A 19,819-nucleotide genomic window follows, 5' to 3' on the forward strand; every position below is an offset into this window, starting at 1 on the left:
GTAAATATTTTGACAGAAACCGAATCTCTAGCTCTAAATCCACCAATACAGCCTGAGGCTAGTACAGTCACATTGTGGATTCAGGCTGAATCGCCATCAGTAAATCTTTGGATAGAGGCTGTAGCTTCCAGAGTCATACCATGGACCCAGGCTGAATATTCAGCAGTAAACCCATTGACACAGGCTGTAGCTAGTGCACTCACACTGTGGACCCAAGCTGAATCTCTAGCATTGCATCCCTGGCCAAAGTCTATGATGGATACAATCACAGAATGGGCCCTGGATGCATTTGCTCCAGGTGCAAATCCTCCGACACAATCCTTAGCTTCCGCAGTCCCATTTGGGGCCCAGCCTGAAACTCCAACAGTAAATCCTTGGATACAGTCTGATTTTGAAACACCCCCACCATCAACCCAGGTTCAATCTGCAGCAGTTAGACCATGGACACGGTCTGAAAATTACACAGTCATACCATGGACCCAGGTTCAACCTCCTGCAGTGAATCCCTGGGCAGAGGCTGTAGCTTCCTCAGTCATACCATGGACTCAGGCTCAGTCTCCAGTAAATCCTTTGACAGAGGCTGTGCCTTTCACAGTCATACCATGGACTCATCCTGAATATTGTGCAGCAAAATCCTGGACAGAGACTGTAGCTTCCACAGTCACACTGTGGATTCAGGCTGAATTTCCAACAACAAAGACATGGACAGAGGCTATAGCTTCCACAGTCACACCATGGATTCAGGCTGAATCTCCAGCAGTAAACACTTGGAGAGAGGCTGTAGCTTCCACAGTCACACCATGGACTCAGGCTGAAAGTCCAGCAGTAAATACTTGGACAGAGGCTGTAGCTTCCACAGTGGCATTGTGGACTCATGCCAAATCTCTAGCATTAAATTCTTTCACACAGAGTGTAATTGATACAGTCGTATTTTGGACAACGCTTAAAACAAAGAAACCCTGGAAACTGCCTCAAACGACTATGTTCATTATTTCACTGAATCCTCAAAGTGATACTATTGGATCCTTGAACCAAGTTGAAAATCAAGGATCTCTTCTGTGGTCACATCCTGAAATTGACAATGTCAGTACATTAACCTTGCCTGAATCTGGAGCACTTATGTCATGGATAGTGCCTTTTCCCCAAGCAGCCAGACTCTGGCCCCAACCTGAAGCTGATATTAGCAGACCTTGGTTTAAAACCTCAGAAAGAATAAGATCCTGGGCTCAGTCAGAATCTCAAACAATGAGTACCTCAACCCAGTTTGGAGCTGGTAGAGTCAAACCCTTGGCCCAGCATGAAAGTGCTACAGTCGTGTCATGGATTCAGACTGAAACTGGTATATTCCAGCCATGGAACCAGTCTGAAGGAGACACAGTAAGATCCTGGAACCTTTCTAAAACAGGCTGTAAGACCATGGATCCAGACTGGAGCTGGTATAGTCAACCTCTGGGATCAGCCTAAAAGCAGTACAATCAGACCCTGAACCCAAGCTGAATCTGAAGCAGTCAGACCCTGGACAGAGTCTGAAGCTAAGGCAATCACAGTGTTGACGCAGGCTGAAATGCAAGCAATGAAACACTTGACATTAATACTGTCAGACCTTGGTTCCAAACTCAAATTGATGCAATAAGAGAGGGGACCTAACCTGAATCTCAAATAGTTACTACCTGGATCCAACCACAATTGCCAATAGTCCATCCCTGGATTCAGCCTGAAACTAATGCAGTCAGATTTTGGACCCATGCTGAAGGTTATTTAGCCCAACCCTGGATCCAGGCTGAAACCCACACAGTCAGAGTCCAGACTCATTATGAAATTGGTCCAAGAAAACCATGGACCCAGCCTGAATCTCAGTCAGTCACACTTTGGTTCCTGACTCAAAATGATGCAGTTAGGCCCTCATCCCAGTTTGAATCTCAGATGACATGTTCCAGGACCCAAAATGAATTTGGTATAATCAATCCTTGGACTCATTCTGAAACTAGTTCAGTCAGATCCTGGACCAAGCTTGAAACTGGTACAGGCCAACCCTGGCTCCATCTTGACGCTGCTACAATCAGACCGTGGACCCAGTATGAAACTTTAGAAATCCAGCCCTCAACCCAGCCTGAGGCTGATACAGTAGTAAGACATTGGTTCCAGACACAAATGGATTCAATCAAAATTTGGAACCAGCCTGAGGCTGATACATCTAGACTCTGGACCCAAACTGAAACAGAAACAATTCAAATTTGGACCCAGACTGGAAGCGAAGTAGTAAAGCCTCCAAGCTTATCTGAAGTTGCTATAGTCACACCTCGGTTACAGACTCAAAGTGATACACCTAGATCCTGGATTCAACCTGACTTTCAGTCAATCAGTCTCTGGACCCAGACTGGAGTTGGTATAATTTGCCCCTGGTCTCAGCAAAGAGTTGCTATATATCAACCCTGGGCATACCCTCAAACCCAAGCAGTCAGACCCTGGAACATGTTGGAAGCCGATACCATCAAATCTTGGTTCCATGTTCAAATGAATAAAGTCAGACCATGGGCCCCTTCAGAATCTCAAATATTGAGTCTGGATGGAGGCTGAAGTTGGTAGAGTTAACCCTTGGATCCAGCCAGAAACCCCGGCAGTTAGACCTGGGGCCCACCCAGAAACTGCTAGTGTTGCGTCTTTTGCTATTCCTAAAGCTGACAAAGTCAGAACATGGGTCCAACCTGAAATAGAAATAAGGCCTGACATTCATTATAAAGCTGATATAATCACATCATTTGCTTCTCCTGAAGTTGAGCCAGATGGAACAACCCAATTAACTAGTCACTTTGACTCCTCATCTAAACATGTAACTTTTTTACCAGTAGAAACTGTTCCTTCACCAGGTGAGTATTTTACAGCTTTGTCAGCTGAAACAGCTGCAGTAGAAAGCCAAGGTCAAATCAATTCTCTCCAACCCAGTGACCTCCCAAATATTCTCTTTCTTACTCTTTCAAGCACATGGCTTTCTGGAGGAGTTGGCTACTGGAACTTTGGCAATAAATTACAAATTACCAAAACAAAAGGAAGCCTGATGTTCCATCTACTTCTCTCAGCCCCCTTTCTCCATCTTTTTCCTTTCTTGTTCCTTGTTTTTTCCCATCCTCATGTTCTTTGTCCCTTTCCTGTTCAGCCTTTTCTTCTTGCACCCTCCCTTCATCCTGTACTTTCCGTTCTTGCTCAACTCTTTCTCCTGTGGCCTTCTCTCCTGTTCTCCTTCCCTTAGCTGCTTCTGATAGTTCTCTACAGGGACTATCTTTCTCAAAATTTGCTGAAGGACCATTCTTTCTCATACTTTTTCATCCCTACGTGCTGCCCCAGCCACACCTTTAACAAACCTACCTTCTCTGATGCCTGCATCTCAATCTGGAACCAAGTCTAACCAGCCTGAACAAGATCCTCTCAAGTATTCGGAACTCAATATTTCCTTGGCTGAGTTTCGCCTAACTGTGGTCTGGAAAGAGAGCCTCCGGGCTTTCTGGCTCTTCAAGACAGCTGTTATTTCTCATGAAACCACAGGCAAGTTCAGCCTAGTCATCTCTTTGAGTTGTTATATTTGGGACCATGTCTTTGTTGGAACCTAAAACCAGGGTTTCTGAGTAGATCAGAGGTCATGTTCTCAAATTTTGGCAGGACCAAACTTCAAATTATTACCTGGATGAGAAGAGGGGTAATGAATAATATAATCTTAAGAGATGTCCACATAATTGAGAAAGTAATATCTTAACTTTTGCCAAGAATGGTTTAAAAGCTAAGTTTTACACAGAGCACAGTAGTATAGAAACACTTTTAGTGCTTAGAAATGGTTTATTATTCCACTTGAGAAATGAACAGAGATACTTTGGATTATTCTTAGAGTGTGCAGGCAACCTGTTACTATACCTAATGTTGTAGGGTTAAAAACATGTATTTCCAAGCATTTTGCCAAAGTTGAAGAGCTACAAGCATTTTCCTAAAATCTAAAAATAGGAAATCAACATGTTCAGGAAAAGGAGGGTGGTACCACTAACTTCACCCTGTCCCACATGTGGATTCCTTCTGCAGAGTGTGGATTACTCCCTGGCATTGTCCCACACTGTCCCAACTGCTGGGAGGCAGAAGTGGGTGAATTCTGTGCAACTCTCCTTCTCCCAATTCTGTGCTGGCTCTATACTGAATGAACAGTGGATCCTTACTACAGCTAGACGTGTGAATTTCATGTAAGTGTGAATATGTCCTTTCAAACTTAAGGTATCATTATAAAATATGAACACTTTGAGTTTGTTAATGGTATATTCCTTTGAAGAAGCTAGATATTCTTCCTTAGCTACAGAAACCAAATCTGGTACATCTGACTTGCAATACTCACATCTGATATATTTCCTTAAGAGAAAGCATCTCCTCTTGTATCACCTCATATCATTATGTATCTCAAAATTAGTGCTTTAGCTTTTTTTTTTTTTTCAGGGAAAATTTCAGGTTTCAATTCAATGTGTTTGCAAATTATAAAAAGATATCTTAATTTTATAAAACTTTACCTATAAAAGGATGGTATCTTGAGTTTAAATCATAATCTATGTTGGAATCACAGTTTTGCCTTTTATGACTTTAAGTATCTTGACTCTTAAAACTCAATTTATTAATCTGTTCAAGGATGATAACTACCTCAAAACATATTTTGGGTATATAATTTTATTTCTGATTGTGCGATAGCGGAGTAAAACCATTAGTACAGACAAGGATCAGAGAGAAAGAGTAACTGTCCATAGTCTCAGATCTTGTAAGTGGGATATTTCAATTTCTAACTTTCTAAGTCTATATCACTAAATGTTAAACACTATAAATACTAGGATGTAAAATAATTTATTTTGTTAGGAATTTTCGATAAGGATTTAGATTGAATTGTAATATTTACCTTCTCATTCCTGAAGGTGTCCACACATATTGTGCCTAACAAGACATTGTGTGTTGGCAACAAGTAGAGAAGAGGAGTCTTACTTTAGTGTTCACCTAGACTTCATCTGATTCATATGATTATTTTCACATTGAAATATGTAAAAATAAAGTGCTTGCTAAATTTTCTCCCCAGAAAAAACTCAGAAGCATTGGCCCTGGTCCAGATGGGGCTTATTGATCTTCAGAGCCCTGCCCAAGCTCAAACCATAGGTATTCATCATGGTATGCCCTACCTAGGTCCCAAAGGACTTTTGGGACCTGGGCTAATCTTCCTGAAGTAGTCGCTATGTTTTCAACCCCTGGTGCTTCCTGTCTGCCTGGAGGAGAGCCTAGAGCAAGAGAAAAACATACAACTATATGACTGCTGGCTACCCAGTTGGTCCCTCATGAGAGGTGAGTGATGCAGAAGACACTGGAATTGGATGACATTGACACATTTAGAAAGAGAGCAATATTCTCTCATGTGTAGTAGTAGATTTGTTATCTTTCTCTTCAGCCATATTTCTCCTGCTAATCTAGGCCATAGCTAAAAAACCCTCTCTATTCTCTGTTTTCCACCAGGAAGTCCTGGAATTCTGCAAAAAAAAGGCATCTAAGCATCCTGCAGGTCAGCACATGTGCCCAGTTTTGGCCCAAACTGAATGAATTTACTTTCTGCATGGAAGCCAAGAAAGCTATGGGGGAGGCTGGCTGTAAGGTGATAAGTTGAGGGGGTATGAAAGGCAGGGAGAAAGAGAGGAATATCCTTCAACATAAGAAGTTACTTTCTCACATCCTTTAAAATATCCATGATTATCTGTTTCCTTGTTTCTTGCAGGGTGACCTGGGGGCACCTCTTGTGTGCCATGTACAGCAAAAGGACACATGGGTGCAGGTGGGAATATTGAGTCACTTTGATGAACATTGCACAAAGCCATACATCTTCAGCCAAGTGAGCCCTTTCCTTTTCTGGCTGCAGGGAGTTACACGACCCAGCCATGCACCCTGGTCCAAGCAAGGGCCCATGACTAGCTCTGCTTCCATCTCCCTTTCAGTCTCTACCTCTGCAAATGCCTCAGCTTTTACCTCCACTCCTGCTTCTGTCCGGCCACACTTCATCTCTCTGCCACAGCCTCAGAGTAAGGCCCAAGAAAATGGTAATGAGGGATGTATGAGAAGGAAAGAAAGAGAAGAGGATAATGAAAGCAGAAAAGGAGGAGGGGAGAAAACTCTTTTCCTGATAAATGCATGAGTTTTTATACCAGGCAGGCAATAGGAATCATTTTTCTTGGGCTTACAAATGCATTTCATCCTTGTTGTATTATTCAACTTTCTTAATATCCCCATATGATATAGATGACACAATCATTATATTCATCTTAATTTATTATTCTGAAACCCAGAGAAGTACATTGGATTGACCATGTTCTTAAAGACAAAAGAGGAATGGCGCTAGCACAGACACTCAAATTTCTTATTTTTCTAACACAAAGTTCTTTACTACCACATATTGCCTTATAAAAGTAATTGTAGAATTTTAAGTTAAATATGTATTTTGTTTTGTTGACAGGTAATATGTAATGATTTCTGTAGGTTACTGTGTACCCAACTATGTTATATTTTAATGATTATCTTTCTCCTTTCCTTGACTATTACGAAATGAATTACACTCATCAGCAGCTATTTCACATTACTCTTCTTTCCTTACAAATTTTTTTTGGTTGAATCATATTCCTACACATTACATTCTCACTTAAATCTATTTACCATGGCTCATATTGCCATATCCACAGTGAATTATGTTTTTAAAACATGAATGAGGTCATCTCAGTTTTTGGTCAAATTCTTCAAAGTTTTTTTCACTCAGAGACCTCAAAGACTATACTTCAATGAAAATTCCAGTTTCTATGTTCATGTGTACTCTTCCCTTACTACTTTTTATAGGTAGGTTATCTCTACCATTTTATACACACACTCATAGACAAACACACACACGTGTGTATATATGTGTGTATATATGTATATATGTGTCTGTATGGGTGTTTATGTATATAAAATTTCATTGCTTCAACTCACACTTTTTGAGGCACTCTAAATTTTTTTAACATAAACTATTTGCTGAGCTTCAAACCTGAATGTTCAATTTAGTGTGTCTATTTGCTATCACTAAAATTTTAAATGTAGTAAGCTCAACCCTCCAGTTCACTTAAACTAAAATTTTTATTTCTCTAACATTTTCAAGTCAAATTATTGTCTTTTATTGCCTTCTATGTTATTGTCTTATACTGTTGTAACGATTTAAGCTAACAGTTACGTAACGGTGACAATGGGCGAGAGAGATGGACTAGTTTCCAATATATGGACTAAAGGAAATTTAAACTGGACCGTAAAGAAATTATGCACTTGGAAAGACAATAATAAGGGGAGAATTCTTTACAGAGGTACCATGGACACAAAAATGCAGATTTTGTGTTTGCAAGTCAATTTTAATAATAGATATGCTTAGCAGAGTAGTGAGAGGTGAAAAACTTTTATAGATGGGCTCTGCATGAGAATCCTGCTAAATTTACTTTTACTGTTTTTTCCTCAGCTTTGGCAGATCGGATTTCTCTGAGATATGCCATGCCTTGGCAGGCCATGATCATCAGCTGTGGCAGTCAAATTTGCAGTGGTTCCATTGTTAGCAGCTCTTGGGTACTCACTGCTGCCCGCTGCGTCAGGAACATGTAAGCTGGCATCATGCAATTTCCAATACACTATAATCTAGTATCTCCAAATTACTTTGCCGAAGTCTTCTTTGGATAAATGAACTTCATATTATGCCTGAACCATCTCTCTTAAACACATAGCGTCTTTGCTTCAGGGAAAGCGAGACATTTGGCTCTGTGTTTGGCTGACTGGTATCTCTGTTAGTTAATTCTTCTGTAATCCCATTGTCTGTGATCTCAGACTCCATTCATAGACTTGATTTTCCTTGAGGTGAAGTAGGAACTCTGACCACATGGCTAAGGAAATACATGGGAATAGCTAATGTGGTAGCTTTTAAGGACTCAAATTTCGTAGTGAATCTATTCTAATTGTTCTCTAACTACACACATAGGAATCCTGAAGGCACTGCTGTAATACTGGGCCTGAGGCACCCTGGGGCACCTCTGAGAGTTAAGGTATCTACCATTCTACTGGATGAAAGATTCCAGTTGGTGAGTGGGGCAGCAAGAAATGATCTAGCATTGCTGCTCCTTCAAGAGGTGCAGACTCCCATTCAGCTTTTAGCACCCACGGGCCATCTGAAGAACCTGAATAGCTCAGAATGCTGGCTGTCTGGGCCACGGATGCTTAAGCCAGGTTAGTAGTTATTTTACTTGTTAGGGCAGTAATTTTAAAACAAGATAGAGGGGGTGTTTTATATATATATGTATATATTTTTATATATATATATATATATAAATTGAGGTTACATTGATTTTTAACAGTATATAAGTTTCAGCTATCAACATTTTATTTCTACTTCTGTATACACTACCACTGCTTAACACGACAAATTTAGTTTCCACCCACCACCATGCAGTTGAACCCATTTATCCCTTTTGCCCTCCTTCTACCCCTCTTCCTCTGGTAGCCACTGATATGTTTGTTTTTCTTTGCTTTGTTTTATTCATCAAAAATCTTCAGAGACATCCAAATCCAAATCAAAATGAGATATCACCTCACACCTGTCAAAAAGAATACATGAAACAAGAATACATGAATACAAGAATACATGAAAAAGAATACAAGTAACAAATATTAGTGAGGATGTGGAGAAAAAGGAACTCTCCTACACTGTTGCTGGGAATGTAAACTGGTGCAGCCACTATGGAGAACAGTATGGAGGTCCCTTAAAAAACTCAAACTAAAACTAAAAAACCAAAAAAAACTAAAAATAGAGTTACCATATGATCCAGCGATCTGACTCCTGTGCATTTATTAGAGGGTCCATATTTTTGATGTTAAAATTCAAGGAAGAATTCTAATCATGATTGTCTGCATTACTACTTTTAAGATTTCATCCAAATCTGAATTTGTTTTTGTTTCATAAAATGATAGTTTTTATGATGACTCCATTGAATTTTAAAAATGAAAGCCAATACAAGGGAGGTAATTGTGTGGAGAGTCAACTTTCATAAACAAGGTAGAAAAAATATGCTACCAAACTCTTTTGTATCTTTAGAACAAAGATGTTTTTGTTTTGTTTCATTTGTTCTATTTAAGAAAATGAAACTGGACTTGAAATTTCTGATTTTACAAGTGAGATTGGACTTGTTAATTATGAAGAGTGGCATTTGAAAAATGAGCGAAGAGATTGGAATAGATAAGTGGAATAAGTTGATAATGATGACAATGATAAAATAAATGAAACATCTTAGCATAAAAACTTAGAAATAAAGTGATGATAGATAGAGATTGTGGTCTTATCTCCCCAGTTGGTGTTTCAGTATAAGCTATGTCTTTGAGCTTTTTGTTTTCCAACTGTTTTTTCTAGGAGAGACAGATGAAAATCCAGAAATATTACAGATGCAAGTGATGGGCACTTCAAGCTGTGCCCACCTCTCCCCTGATAGGGGCGGTTCTGTTGTGTGCTTCATTACACAAGACAAACACTCTGATACAAATGTGGTGAGCAGCTCTTTTTTTTCTTTCAAATTCTAATTGACAGAAACTATAACTCTTTCCGTACATAAAAGTGTAGTCCAACCCATCCATAAATCATAAATATAAGAAAGTGAGTTATTGCTCTGTGGGAAAAAAAACCCAACATATCTTTAATTATAAAATAATTCTTCAAAAACTATGTTACTAACTTCTGGTTTATCTCACATTGGTTATACTTGTATATCCAAACTGAACAGAGATTTAGTTGTATCCAAACAAATTAGGCAACTCATATGATTCATGTTCTTCTAATTATACAATCCTTGCTCGTCAGAGTCCACCAAACATTAAACCTTTTTAAATTTTATTTTCCCTTTAGAAATGAAGTCTTTGTGGTCTAACACTGGTGGTTTTACTTGTGGGGTCCCTGCAAGAAGAATCTATTTGGTAATCATACTCATTTGCTTATGTACCTATTTAAAGTCTCCCTATTTCTCTCACTGCCCACTTCAAAATCTAGTATTAAGTAAGAATTTAAGATGGTGACTTGAATGTAAATTCTACCTTTAATTTCACAGGAACCAGTGAGCCCAGGCAGTGCGGTTATATGCAGACCAATTTCTGGGAATGGCAGCTGGAGACAGACAGGCCTCACCAGTCTGAAAGCACTGGCTACCATTGTGAGCTCCCATTTCTCATGGATATTATCCACTTCAGCAACAGCAGGGCATCCCCTAACCCAGGAATGCATGCTTTGGGTGGAAAAGCCCAAGTCCTCTAGTGTCCTAAGACAGCCAAACACACTGCCGCTCTCTTCAATAATAATTATAGCAGTACACACCCTTTTGTAAGTCAGTGGCTTGGTCAGTCAGTGCTAATCTATTAGGACGATGACAAAAAGAATATCAAAACAACATTACAAAGATTAAGGCCCTACAAAATCTAAGTAGATATTTCATAAATAAAGAAACATCCTATGAATACTATTTTAATATCATTTTGGAAAAGAAAACTCCTAACTATTTCAAATTAAACAGGTGCAAAAATATAATATTCACAGAAAGTTAAAAAAAGGATTTTAAAATTAATGAAAACATTTAATTCTTTATATTTTTAAAACTAAGTACTGATGTAATTGAAAAATCAGAAATATTCCATGATTCCTATATTAGAAAAGAAATAATTTTGCAAAAACGAAATTCCTAAGAAAACATTATATTTTAGTCTTGAAAGAATTAATATACACATATAGAAAAAGTTTATAAAATTAAACAATAATATTTCCTACAGGAAATTAACAGTGACAGTTGTCTAAAACATGGAGTATGCATTTCCAGTCTTACATAAAAACATGCTATTGAAGAAGCACACAAATAATCACTTACTATGTGGCAGGCTGCCCTCAGCTTACTGTGCGCCAGACCTCGGGAAAGAGAAAGGCCTGGAGCAGACAGATCTCGGGCCGGGAGGCCCGGGGATCCGTTTTGGGGTGGGGCATGGGGGGTGGCCCGGGGCGGGTGAGGGGAAGGGATGGCGGGCACCGGGAGTGCTCCTTCCTGAGCGGACAGCTGCTTTCCAGGCACACCTCTGGTCCAGCGCACAAGGTCCGGGACTGACTCTGCGGCAGCTGGGCTTGGGAGAGTGGAGCGTGGGCCCCCGCGCTCCCTCCCCGTTGCCTGCACTTTGGTTCCAAGGGGAGCACCTCTGTCCCTGAGGTACCACGCTGACCTTCCTTTGCCTGTTTGGACTCCTGAGAACACGTGCGTGCCCACTGCACCCCCGCAGCTGTTTCAAGGCCGAGGAGGGTTGCAGCACCAGGGCGGGTTCAGGAATCCTCGTCCTCGCCTCCCAGCTGCACTGGCTGCGACCTGCCGTGCATCAGCCTTGGCGATCTGAAGCCCTGAGGGCCGTGGTGTACACTACTAGGGTGGCACACAGCCGTGGCCTAGAGAGGAAGGCCTGCCCCGCTCTGGCTGCTGTCCCCTCTCTCAGGCAGACAGACAGACACACAGACAGACAGGAACTCTGTCCCTCCTCAGCTCCGTGATCCTTAAGCTGGAAGGGAGCCTCCTCGTGGCTCCCACACTCCGGTGCCTAGGGTTCCCTACTGTGGAGGCAAAGGGAAACTACGTGCAGCGGCCCTGCGGCTGAACGCGGGACACAGGGCAGCGGGGGACCTCCGACCCTCAGCCGGGGCCAAGTCCCTTGAGCCCTCTTGCCCTGGTCGGCGCTGCTGGGAGGGGCCTGGCAAGGATGAAAGGCTGGAGGGAAGGTTGGACAGCGTCCTCGCACAGCTTGTCCTGGGCCACCCACGCGTAAGGCGCCGTGGCTGGGTTCAGGTGCGGCCCGCCTGCCCGGGCATGATGTGGGGGAAATGGTCAGGCCCTCCTCCGGTGGGGAAGGAAGGCTTACACTGCCCGCTGTGGCCCCGGGTGCCCGCCGCCGGGGCCTCGTGGTCCAACCCAGTGGATGCACCTCACTGAGATTCACCCTGGGGTACAAAGCTTCGGCTTTGAGGGTGGAAACCTGTCAGCCCCGCTGGGGCACGGCACGCAGGGCTTCCCCTGTAGGGGTGGTTCAAGGTGGAGGGCCCACTTCCTCCATGCTGTCCCTCACCGCATCGTCCCTTGGCATATCGGGGCATCGGGGCCCTGAGGCGTATGACTTCTTGTCCAGCGGGGATCTCCCTCATCCACTCAGGAGGGAGCATGCAGGCTCAGTCTCTGTGAAGACGGTTTATGTGTTGAAGTCGGCCAGGGTCTTGGTGTCCTTGTCCCTTGTGAGGCAGCTTCTAAGCTCAGCCCTGCCCGTGTTGGGGGCTCTGCCCTTTCCGCGCGTGAGCTTGTGTCTCTTTCTCTGACTGTGGCCGGGAGCCCCTCTGTCAGATATCCCGCCTCCCTGCCTGTCTAAAGCGATCACATCCTCCGGTCCCTATGCCCTTCTCTCCTGGCACATCTCTGCCCGGTGCCGCTGGGGGCACATTCTCTCTGTGTATCACACAGAACCTGAAGGGGGTCTGCCCCAGGTGACACTGACAGGGCCCCCGGCTTCTAAGTCAGGCTCTTCAGTGTCACCTGGCCAACCCGTTACCAGGGGGTCTGCGGACCACGGGGTGTGTAAGCTGCTGGGGACAGCTGAGCGGTAGGCTCAGCCAACACAGAGGAGCTACCGAGAGGAACGGAAAGGTAGCCTTGTCCTTGAGGAAGTCAGTGAGGCCCCGAGTGGTCAGAGGGCCTCCCGGCGAATGAAGAGGGTGCCGCTTTCTGCACCAGGGACGGGTTGACTGTGGCCCCCGGGGCAGGCAAGATTCCCAGGGTGGCCATCAGGGTGGGGGCTCTGTGCGTGTTTAGTAGTAAACAGTAGGGCAGACGGGAAGGGAGCCCACCTCCTCTTTTCAGCCTCACCATCAGAGCCTAATTCCTTCACCCAAGTGCTGGATCCATCTGCACTTTCTTCAGGACATTGTAGCACACACGTAGCCACGACCTGGTTCCCAATGGCCTCCCACAGCTGCCTGAGGGGGAAAGAGAAACCAGCTCAGGGCCAACACCTACAGAGCAAAGGGAGCCCAGGAGCACCTGTCTAAGAAGACGGCCCGGGGACACTCGAACGAACCTGAGAGCTGCAGGAAGAGGAAAGCGTGTCCCAAGTCGGCTGGGCCCCTAGCACCTTGTCTTCCTGTATGGTGCCACAGACAGGGGCACGGGGAATGGAATCAAGCCTGCGTGCTCCCCACGGTCAACCTGTCGAAGGCAACCGGGAGGAAACAGAACACAGGTGCACGTGACTCAGCCTCCCACTGTGCCCACTTTCAACCACACCGTCCCATAGGCAGGGCAATCCCAGGTGTTTGTATCGTTCCAAGAACGACCCGTGGAGCTAAATGTGCACATGGGCTTGATCCACAGAGGGGAGGTGGGGGACAGAAAGCAACTGGGACAGTAAACAAGGGGGCGCAGACCAAAATCCTCTCTCGTGGAGACACGTACATGTGGAGTTCTGCATAGGTACATGCCCGTGTGTGTGTGTATGTACATGTGTGCATGTCCATGCTCAGGGATAGGCACGACTACTGTCATGCATGCATGGACGTTGGGTGGACGCGGGGACATAGAAAAGCTTAAACAGCTTATAGAATGTATATAAACCGTGGGCCAGGTGAAGCCCCCAAGCCAGGGAATCCAGCCCAGAGATCCACCCCTGGAGCAAAGTGTAAGTGGCATCACTCGCCAGCACCTTCGACCAGGGGCTGAGACTAGAGGGAGGAAGAAAGCACCTGTGGAAGGACAAGGAGGTTGCAAAGTACATGAGAATCATAAAGGGCCCGATGCCCAGGCCCAGAAGAGGAAAGACCACCCCCTCCCCCAGCCCCACTCCCATCCCAGCTACAGCCACCTTTATCTCCTTCTCCAGTGCACGGGCAACCTTTCCCCCCACGCCTGTGTAGGCCCTTGAGAAACACCTTGCCTTTTTTGTGATAAGGCTTGGCAGACCGACCCACACCGAGGCATAACCGACTGCCTCACACTTATCCTGATAGTTTAAAACATCACTCTTTTATTTTCTGACAACTTTTGTGGCTCAGGATTATGGACCTGATGGCTTAGCTTGATTCTACCCCTGCTCCCCTGTCCCACAAGCCTGGGGCAAAGGGCTGGGCTGGGATGTGATCTCATTTGGAAGGTGGACAAGAGCAGAACCACTTTCAAAGGGCATCCTTGGGGTAGGCAGACTTCAATGCCTCGAGTCGGCAGTGGTGAAGGTTTGCGTGCGAGTGTAGTGGCGCTTGACTGGGTGCAGTCTTCAGCACCTCACTGTGTTGGTGTCCAAACAGTGTTGCGAGTGTTCCCCCAGTGTCGTCCCTCTGTCCATCTCTGTAAAGACAGGATGGCCAAGTCCCCTTCGTCTCGTGCAATGTCAGTGTCCATTGCGGGAGGGACGCCTGTCACCTTATGTTGGCTAGAAGAACGGCAAATGTTCACCGCCACTCAAACATCCAAAAGGCAGTATGCAAACGTGTGGATGCAGAAAGTCCGAGCACCCATGTGTGCCAGTTATAGAGTAGGAGAGGTCATTTGGTTCCGGGCAAGATACCTTTCTTTGTGTGAGAGTTTAAGTATCCAGAAGGGACAGAGCTCCCAGGAGAGTGGGCCACGGAGGGAGGGACCAGAGACACACTCACACACACACACACACACACACACATCCACACAGAAAGGCCGAGAGGAGACAGACACTCAGACGGAGCTCTTCACTTCATGGCTTTTCTGCTGTTGAGCAAAAGAAATCAACTTTAGCAAAGAGGTGGGTTTGCCGGACACGAGGGTGACGCCCACTGTCCTCGCGCTGATTGGTCGTGATGGGGACGAGCGGCCTGGGCATGGCTTGCAGCTCCTTCCTGCCACCTGGTCACGTGTGCCTGGTATAAAAAGCTCCTGCGCATGCGTCTCAGGCCTCTTCACCGCAGAGGCTCCAGGGAACGATTTAGTCCGCAGGGAAGCGTGACTGTAGTCGCTGGTCCTGCGTTCTCTGCCGCCCACGTGCTGAGTTTCCAACTGCCCCACCTTCGCCACTGCCCCAGCTCAGAGCCAGGTCCACATGGGCAGTAAGGCGGGGCCCGGGGAAGGCGGCACTGCCCAGGGACCCTGGGTCATCCTAGGTGTGGGAGGGGGTCCTCAGGAAGCAGGGGCCCGCGGGTCCCCAGGTGTGGTGCGGGAGGTGGGTAGGGTGCCGGCACTAGCTGATGGGTGCGGCGAGGAGGCCGCCATCTTTAGCGGGGAGGTGGTGCCTGCAAGGCGCGGCCCGGTTGTAGGGAGAGTTGGCGCGGATCATGCAGGTTTTTTGGCTGCCTGTGGAGGACATCATGGAAGAGATGGAGGTGGTGACGGAGGAGGAGGAGCAGGAACAGCAGGAGGAGCAGGAACAGCAGGAGGAGCAGATGCTGGTGGAAGAGCCGGAGGAGAAGCCCCAGGAGGAGGGTCAGGAAGAGCCAGGGCCGTCCCCGAAGAGCGCCCTGCCCCCGCTGGAGGCGCTGGAGGCCGTGCAGTTACAGCTGGAGCCTCTGAATAGGCAATGCCGCCGAGCCTACTCTCGTGCCAAGCGCAGAACACTTTGGAGGCGGAAGACCTATCTAGAACACAGAAGCACCATCATCCAGAGCATCCCTGGCTTCTGGGTCAAAGTTGTATCCTTAATTTTGTAGTTGAGAGACCACGTTGTGGCTGGGCTACAGCAAGAGACACCTAACATAGAGGGCCGTTTGGGTACCAAAATGTATCCATTGGATTTTGCATTGTGGGCACACTCATGGAAATGTGATCCTGAAATTGTGGGGGCATGCTGATTTTCTGCATAGCAGGAAACAAGACTAGGGCTTTAGTTGCAGAGGTCCAAAAAGGTATTGTCATTAGTACCAGGGCCTCTTGAGACAAAAGAGTTGTCTTGTGCACAGGTTCTCCTTGGAATAACCGTCAAGGGAAATGGGGGTGAGAGCGGGGAGTTATGAATGCTCATCCTAGTTAGAGCCAGGAGTGTTTGCTGTGTGGATATAAGCTTGTTCTGTCCAGATGGAGATCAGGGCCTCCCTCTCAGAAACGGAGGCTCCCTGTTTCCGTGCACAGATATGCACACCCCGAGGGGCTCATTGTGCCTTCATGCAGTCTGTATTGAAGGAATAGGACTAGATACTAGTGGGGAGTTGAGATCAGACACTCCCAGGTTGCTCTCCAGGCTCGCTCTGTGCTCGTAGGCCTTTCACCTCCGGCATCTAGAGGCTCCTTGACGTAAAGCAGTTTGTGAACCACCCCCAGATGTCGGCCACGATGAGTGACCTAGATAAAGACATGCTTAGCTACATGACCAACTTGAAGGTCAGGCTGGGGAGGCTGAGGCTGGGGAGGAGAGGGGAAATGATTTATCCCGGAAAGCAGGAAAGAGCAGGTCTACTGGAGACAGATTTCACCCTCCTCCTCCACTTTGTCCCATCAGGTGGAGGAACTCAGATATCCCAGTGATTGCTGCAAGATCGTGTTGTTTTTCCGGAACAACCGCTATTTCCAGAATGAAGTGGTTGTTAAGGAGTATCTCATTAACGTCACTGGTAAGAGACAGCTCCCTGGATTGTGGGGGAGGGCAGATGGGGTGAGGTGAACTTGAAACATGATTTAGGCCCTTCTCCCATGCTCCTTTTCCCACAGGATATATGGCATCTCATTCCACTCCAATTCAGTGGCACCAGCGTTTTGAAAGTGAGGCGTATAGCCGCAGGCACCACAGCAGCAGCCTTGACTTCTTCAGGTGGTTCTCTGACCACAGCTTTGCAGGATCTAGCAGGATTGCTGAGGTGGGGTGCCTCTGGGCCTCCTCAGCAATGGCGATGTTGTTTGGCTGCTCGGGGGGAGGGGTGTGGGCCTGGCCTGGCCTGGCCTGTCCCGACCGGGCCCCTTTCCCCTACCAGATCATCAGCGAGGACCTGTGGCCCAATCCCCTGCGCTACTACCCCAGGGAAGAACGCCCCACCGGGACAGGTAAGTGAGAAGAGGACAGGTAGGTGAGGGGCCCAGGGGCTGGGCGCTGAAACGAGTAAGCTGGGTCATTTATTTCACTCATGGAGAAGTTGAGGCTCAGAGGCATACAGTGACACCAGGGCGTGAGGGCATCAGGGTGAGACAGCACGTCTGGAAAACTGCAGTGCAGAACTGGTTCTGACTAGGGAAGCTTTAGGCAAGTGAAGCAGCATGAGAGTCAAAGTCACTGAGATTCAAAGGTGCACGTCTCTGAACTGTCATTCCACGGCCGTCAACCCCACCCTCAGGCCTCCTGTACCGCCCCCTTAAATTTGGGCTTGCCTCAGGTTCCCCCCACCACCCCCTTTCCACAAAGGTCTGTGAGTCCCCTTTGGGCAAAGCCTTACCCCGCTGTCCCCTCGTTTTTTTCTGTTTTGATCATCACAGTCACCTTTTAACTTTCTTATGCATCTCCTTCACCTCCCATGGCTATGGTGAGAACAGCGGCCATCTTGCATAGATTATGAAGAATCGTTTCTAATATGTGGTTGGAGGAAATGTAAGAGATCACAGGGGATGTGACTCTGTCTCCTGGGCAGGGCCTTAAAAAGTTAAAGCGGTCTTTAGCGTTGTTCAGAGAGGATGGGTTATTATGTGTGTGTCTGTGTGTGTTTCCAAAGGAACTGCCGATTTTGAGATGCGTGTGATGGAGCATCACCCTTGACCTAAGAAGCTGCTTCAGATGAAGGCGAACGGTCAACATGGTTGTCATGCACACGAAGAAATGAAGAGAGGTCTGGTGGTGAAACGTACAGAGAGGGAGACACCAGTAAACCTGGAATAAAACCGGAAGATAAATAAACAGCATCAGTTGTATGTGTTTGTGTGGTGTTTGCGCAGGGGCTCTGGGTAGATACATCAGCCACAGGTAGGCTTCTCAGTTTGCTGCCTGGGAGTTACCAGTCCATGGAGAGTTGTAGAGGCGGGGGGAAATCATACTTTGGGATCGCGTCAGAGGATGCAGTTCTTCCTGTGGGATGGGGGTTGGGGAGGAAGGAGAAATAAGAGAAGGGCTGGTTAACTGGGGCCTGTCATTTTCCCAAGGGAAATGTGGAAGTTCAAGGAAAGGGGCTGGTGAGCTAGGGCCTGAGATTGAAATGCTGGAAGTTAATTTTGTTGGATAGTGGTCCTCCATGTAACCTCCCTGTTGCATATCATCAGACACTTTAATGGGATACAATGGGAGGAAGCCTTAACATTTAATTCACTGTTGGACCAGATGCCCTTCTAGTGTATATGAACACAGGGTCTTTTGCTGAGACAATTAGCCTCTCAGGGCTAGGGTTCCAGACAACATCTTAGGACATGGGGGTATAAGGTATATGGAGGGCATGTGGGGAGGTGAGAGAGACACGGGTGGGAAGGCAGTGAGGGTGTTAGTTTGCTCTGGCAAAGGTGACCAGGGGAAAAGGTAACTTTGCTGGGAAACGGATAAGCAAACAAAAACAGATTCCCTCACATCTGAGTGAGCTCACGTGAACTCTGTTCTTTTTTCCGGCGGACTCAGTTTGGGTACAAAGGGCACACGGGGAGAGGTGCGAGGTGAGGGGAGTGGGGAGTTGGGGATGTTAAACAGGCAAGTGCCAGGCCACCCAGCTGTGTGCTCTCTGTCCCGTGACGGCACACTGGTTAATATCCCTATTTTCAGACAGGCTTAAGCCCTTTGCCCAAGGCCCGCTTCAGACCAAGTCCCCAAAAAGTAAACAGTTTTCTCATGAACACTCTGGTAGAGGTGTCCCATCCTCGCTGAATGGCTGGACACACTGTGTTGCAACCACAAAGGCACTGTCCTTCTTCTGGGGCCTTGCCAGCACTCTGTGCCCCTGAGGCCAATGGGAAGACCTAGAGCATACTGAGCTCACCCAGGAAGTGGTGAGCGCTTCGGGTGCTCCTTGCCAAGTGGCTGGCTGCTTCCCAGAAGCACGTCTGTCTCTGGACCAGGCAAAGGACAGACTCTGCCACAAACGGAGCAGGGAATGTTCAATGTTTGTCCCCCCAGTGTTCTTCTCTCTTCCCAGATACAGCGGCTCCAACACAGGCGTCCCTGAGGGTGGCGTATTGACAGTACCATTTCCGTCCCACACGTTGAGCTCTCACTCCACAACTTTTGGTAGAAGAGCCTTCTCCCAAAAGCCCCAGCTCTTTCCAGGACGAGGGGTTGACAATCAAAGTTCATGGAGCCACGGATGTCCCCTTCAAAGTGCACTGAGTTAGATCGCCTGCTCAGTGTCAGGTATTTGAACATCTACACCCCAGCTATGCCCCTTCTACAGTGGAGACATCCGAAGGTCTAGAAGGCAAGGCTTGGCCTTTGCCAGCTGCTGTCCCCACAACCACCCCACAGACACTGTGGAAACAGGTCTTCTCAGCTTCTTGAACTGTAAACCTCAAGGAACCCTTGGGGCTCCCACCTGCTGGTCCCTGTCTTTCCTGGTGCTGGTAAAAATAAACTATGCTCTAATAACCCTGCAGTGGGAGTGGGACAGCATATTGGTGCGTGGTCTTAGGGGACCTCAGACGGGGCTTGTTCTAAGGACTCCAGGATATTTATCCACATTCAGAACATTTGGTAAGGTCTTGCAAAGGACTTAAACACCAAAGAAAAGGTTGGAACAGGGTCCCCCAACTCCTAATATCTCCTGCCAGTGCTTAGGTACCAAGGCTATGCTTAGGTCTGACCTGTCCTG

At 46.6% G+C, this 19,819-nt stretch overlaps 2 protein-coding genes across 2 annotated transcripts; both read left to right on the top strand.

The window, feature by feature from the left end:
• The first annotated feature begins 255 nt into the window (after window positions 1-255).
• On the top strand, window positions 256-10,418 carry LOC133083031 (uncharacterized). Its single transcript, XM_061179692.1, is given in 16 exon segments — window positions 256-1,403; window positions 1,405-1,564; window positions 1,567-2,561; window positions 2,563-3,047; window positions 3,050-3,295; window positions 3,298-3,540; window positions 4,066-4,132; window positions 4,134-4,220; window positions 5,090-5,349; window positions 5,518-5,537; window positions 5,540-5,653; window positions 5,774-6,074; window positions 7,526-7,661; window positions 8,036-8,280; window positions 9,458-9,591; window positions 10,146-10,418. Coding segments are annotated over 16 exon segments (4,914 nt in total).
• A 4,979-nt stretch (window positions 10,419-15,397) lies between these two features.
• Window positions 15,398-17,886, top strand: LOC133083032 (testis-specific Y-encoded protein 3-like). The gene is made up of 6 exons (XM_061179693.1): window positions 15,398-15,511; window positions 15,557-15,751; window positions 16,359-16,436; window positions 16,555-16,666; window positions 16,764-17,093; window positions 17,753-17,886. Exons 1-6 carry the CDS (start codon window positions 15,398-15,400, stop codon window positions 17,794-17,796), a joined length of 873 nt encoding a protein of 290 aa, XP_061035676.1. The 3' UTR covers window positions 17,797-17,886.
• Window positions 17,887-19,819: the final 1,933 nt, after the last annotated feature.

Source organism: Eubalaena glacialis, unplaced genomic scaffold (genome assembly GCF_028564815.1).
Source record: "Eubalaena glacialis isolate mEubGla1 unplaced genomic scaffold, mEubGla1.1.hap2.+ XY H_4, whole genome shotgun sequence".
In the NCBI taxonomy this organism is placed as follows: domain Eukaryota; kingdom Metazoa; phylum Chordata; class Mammalia; order Artiodactyla; family Balaenidae; genus Eubalaena; species Eubalaena glacialis.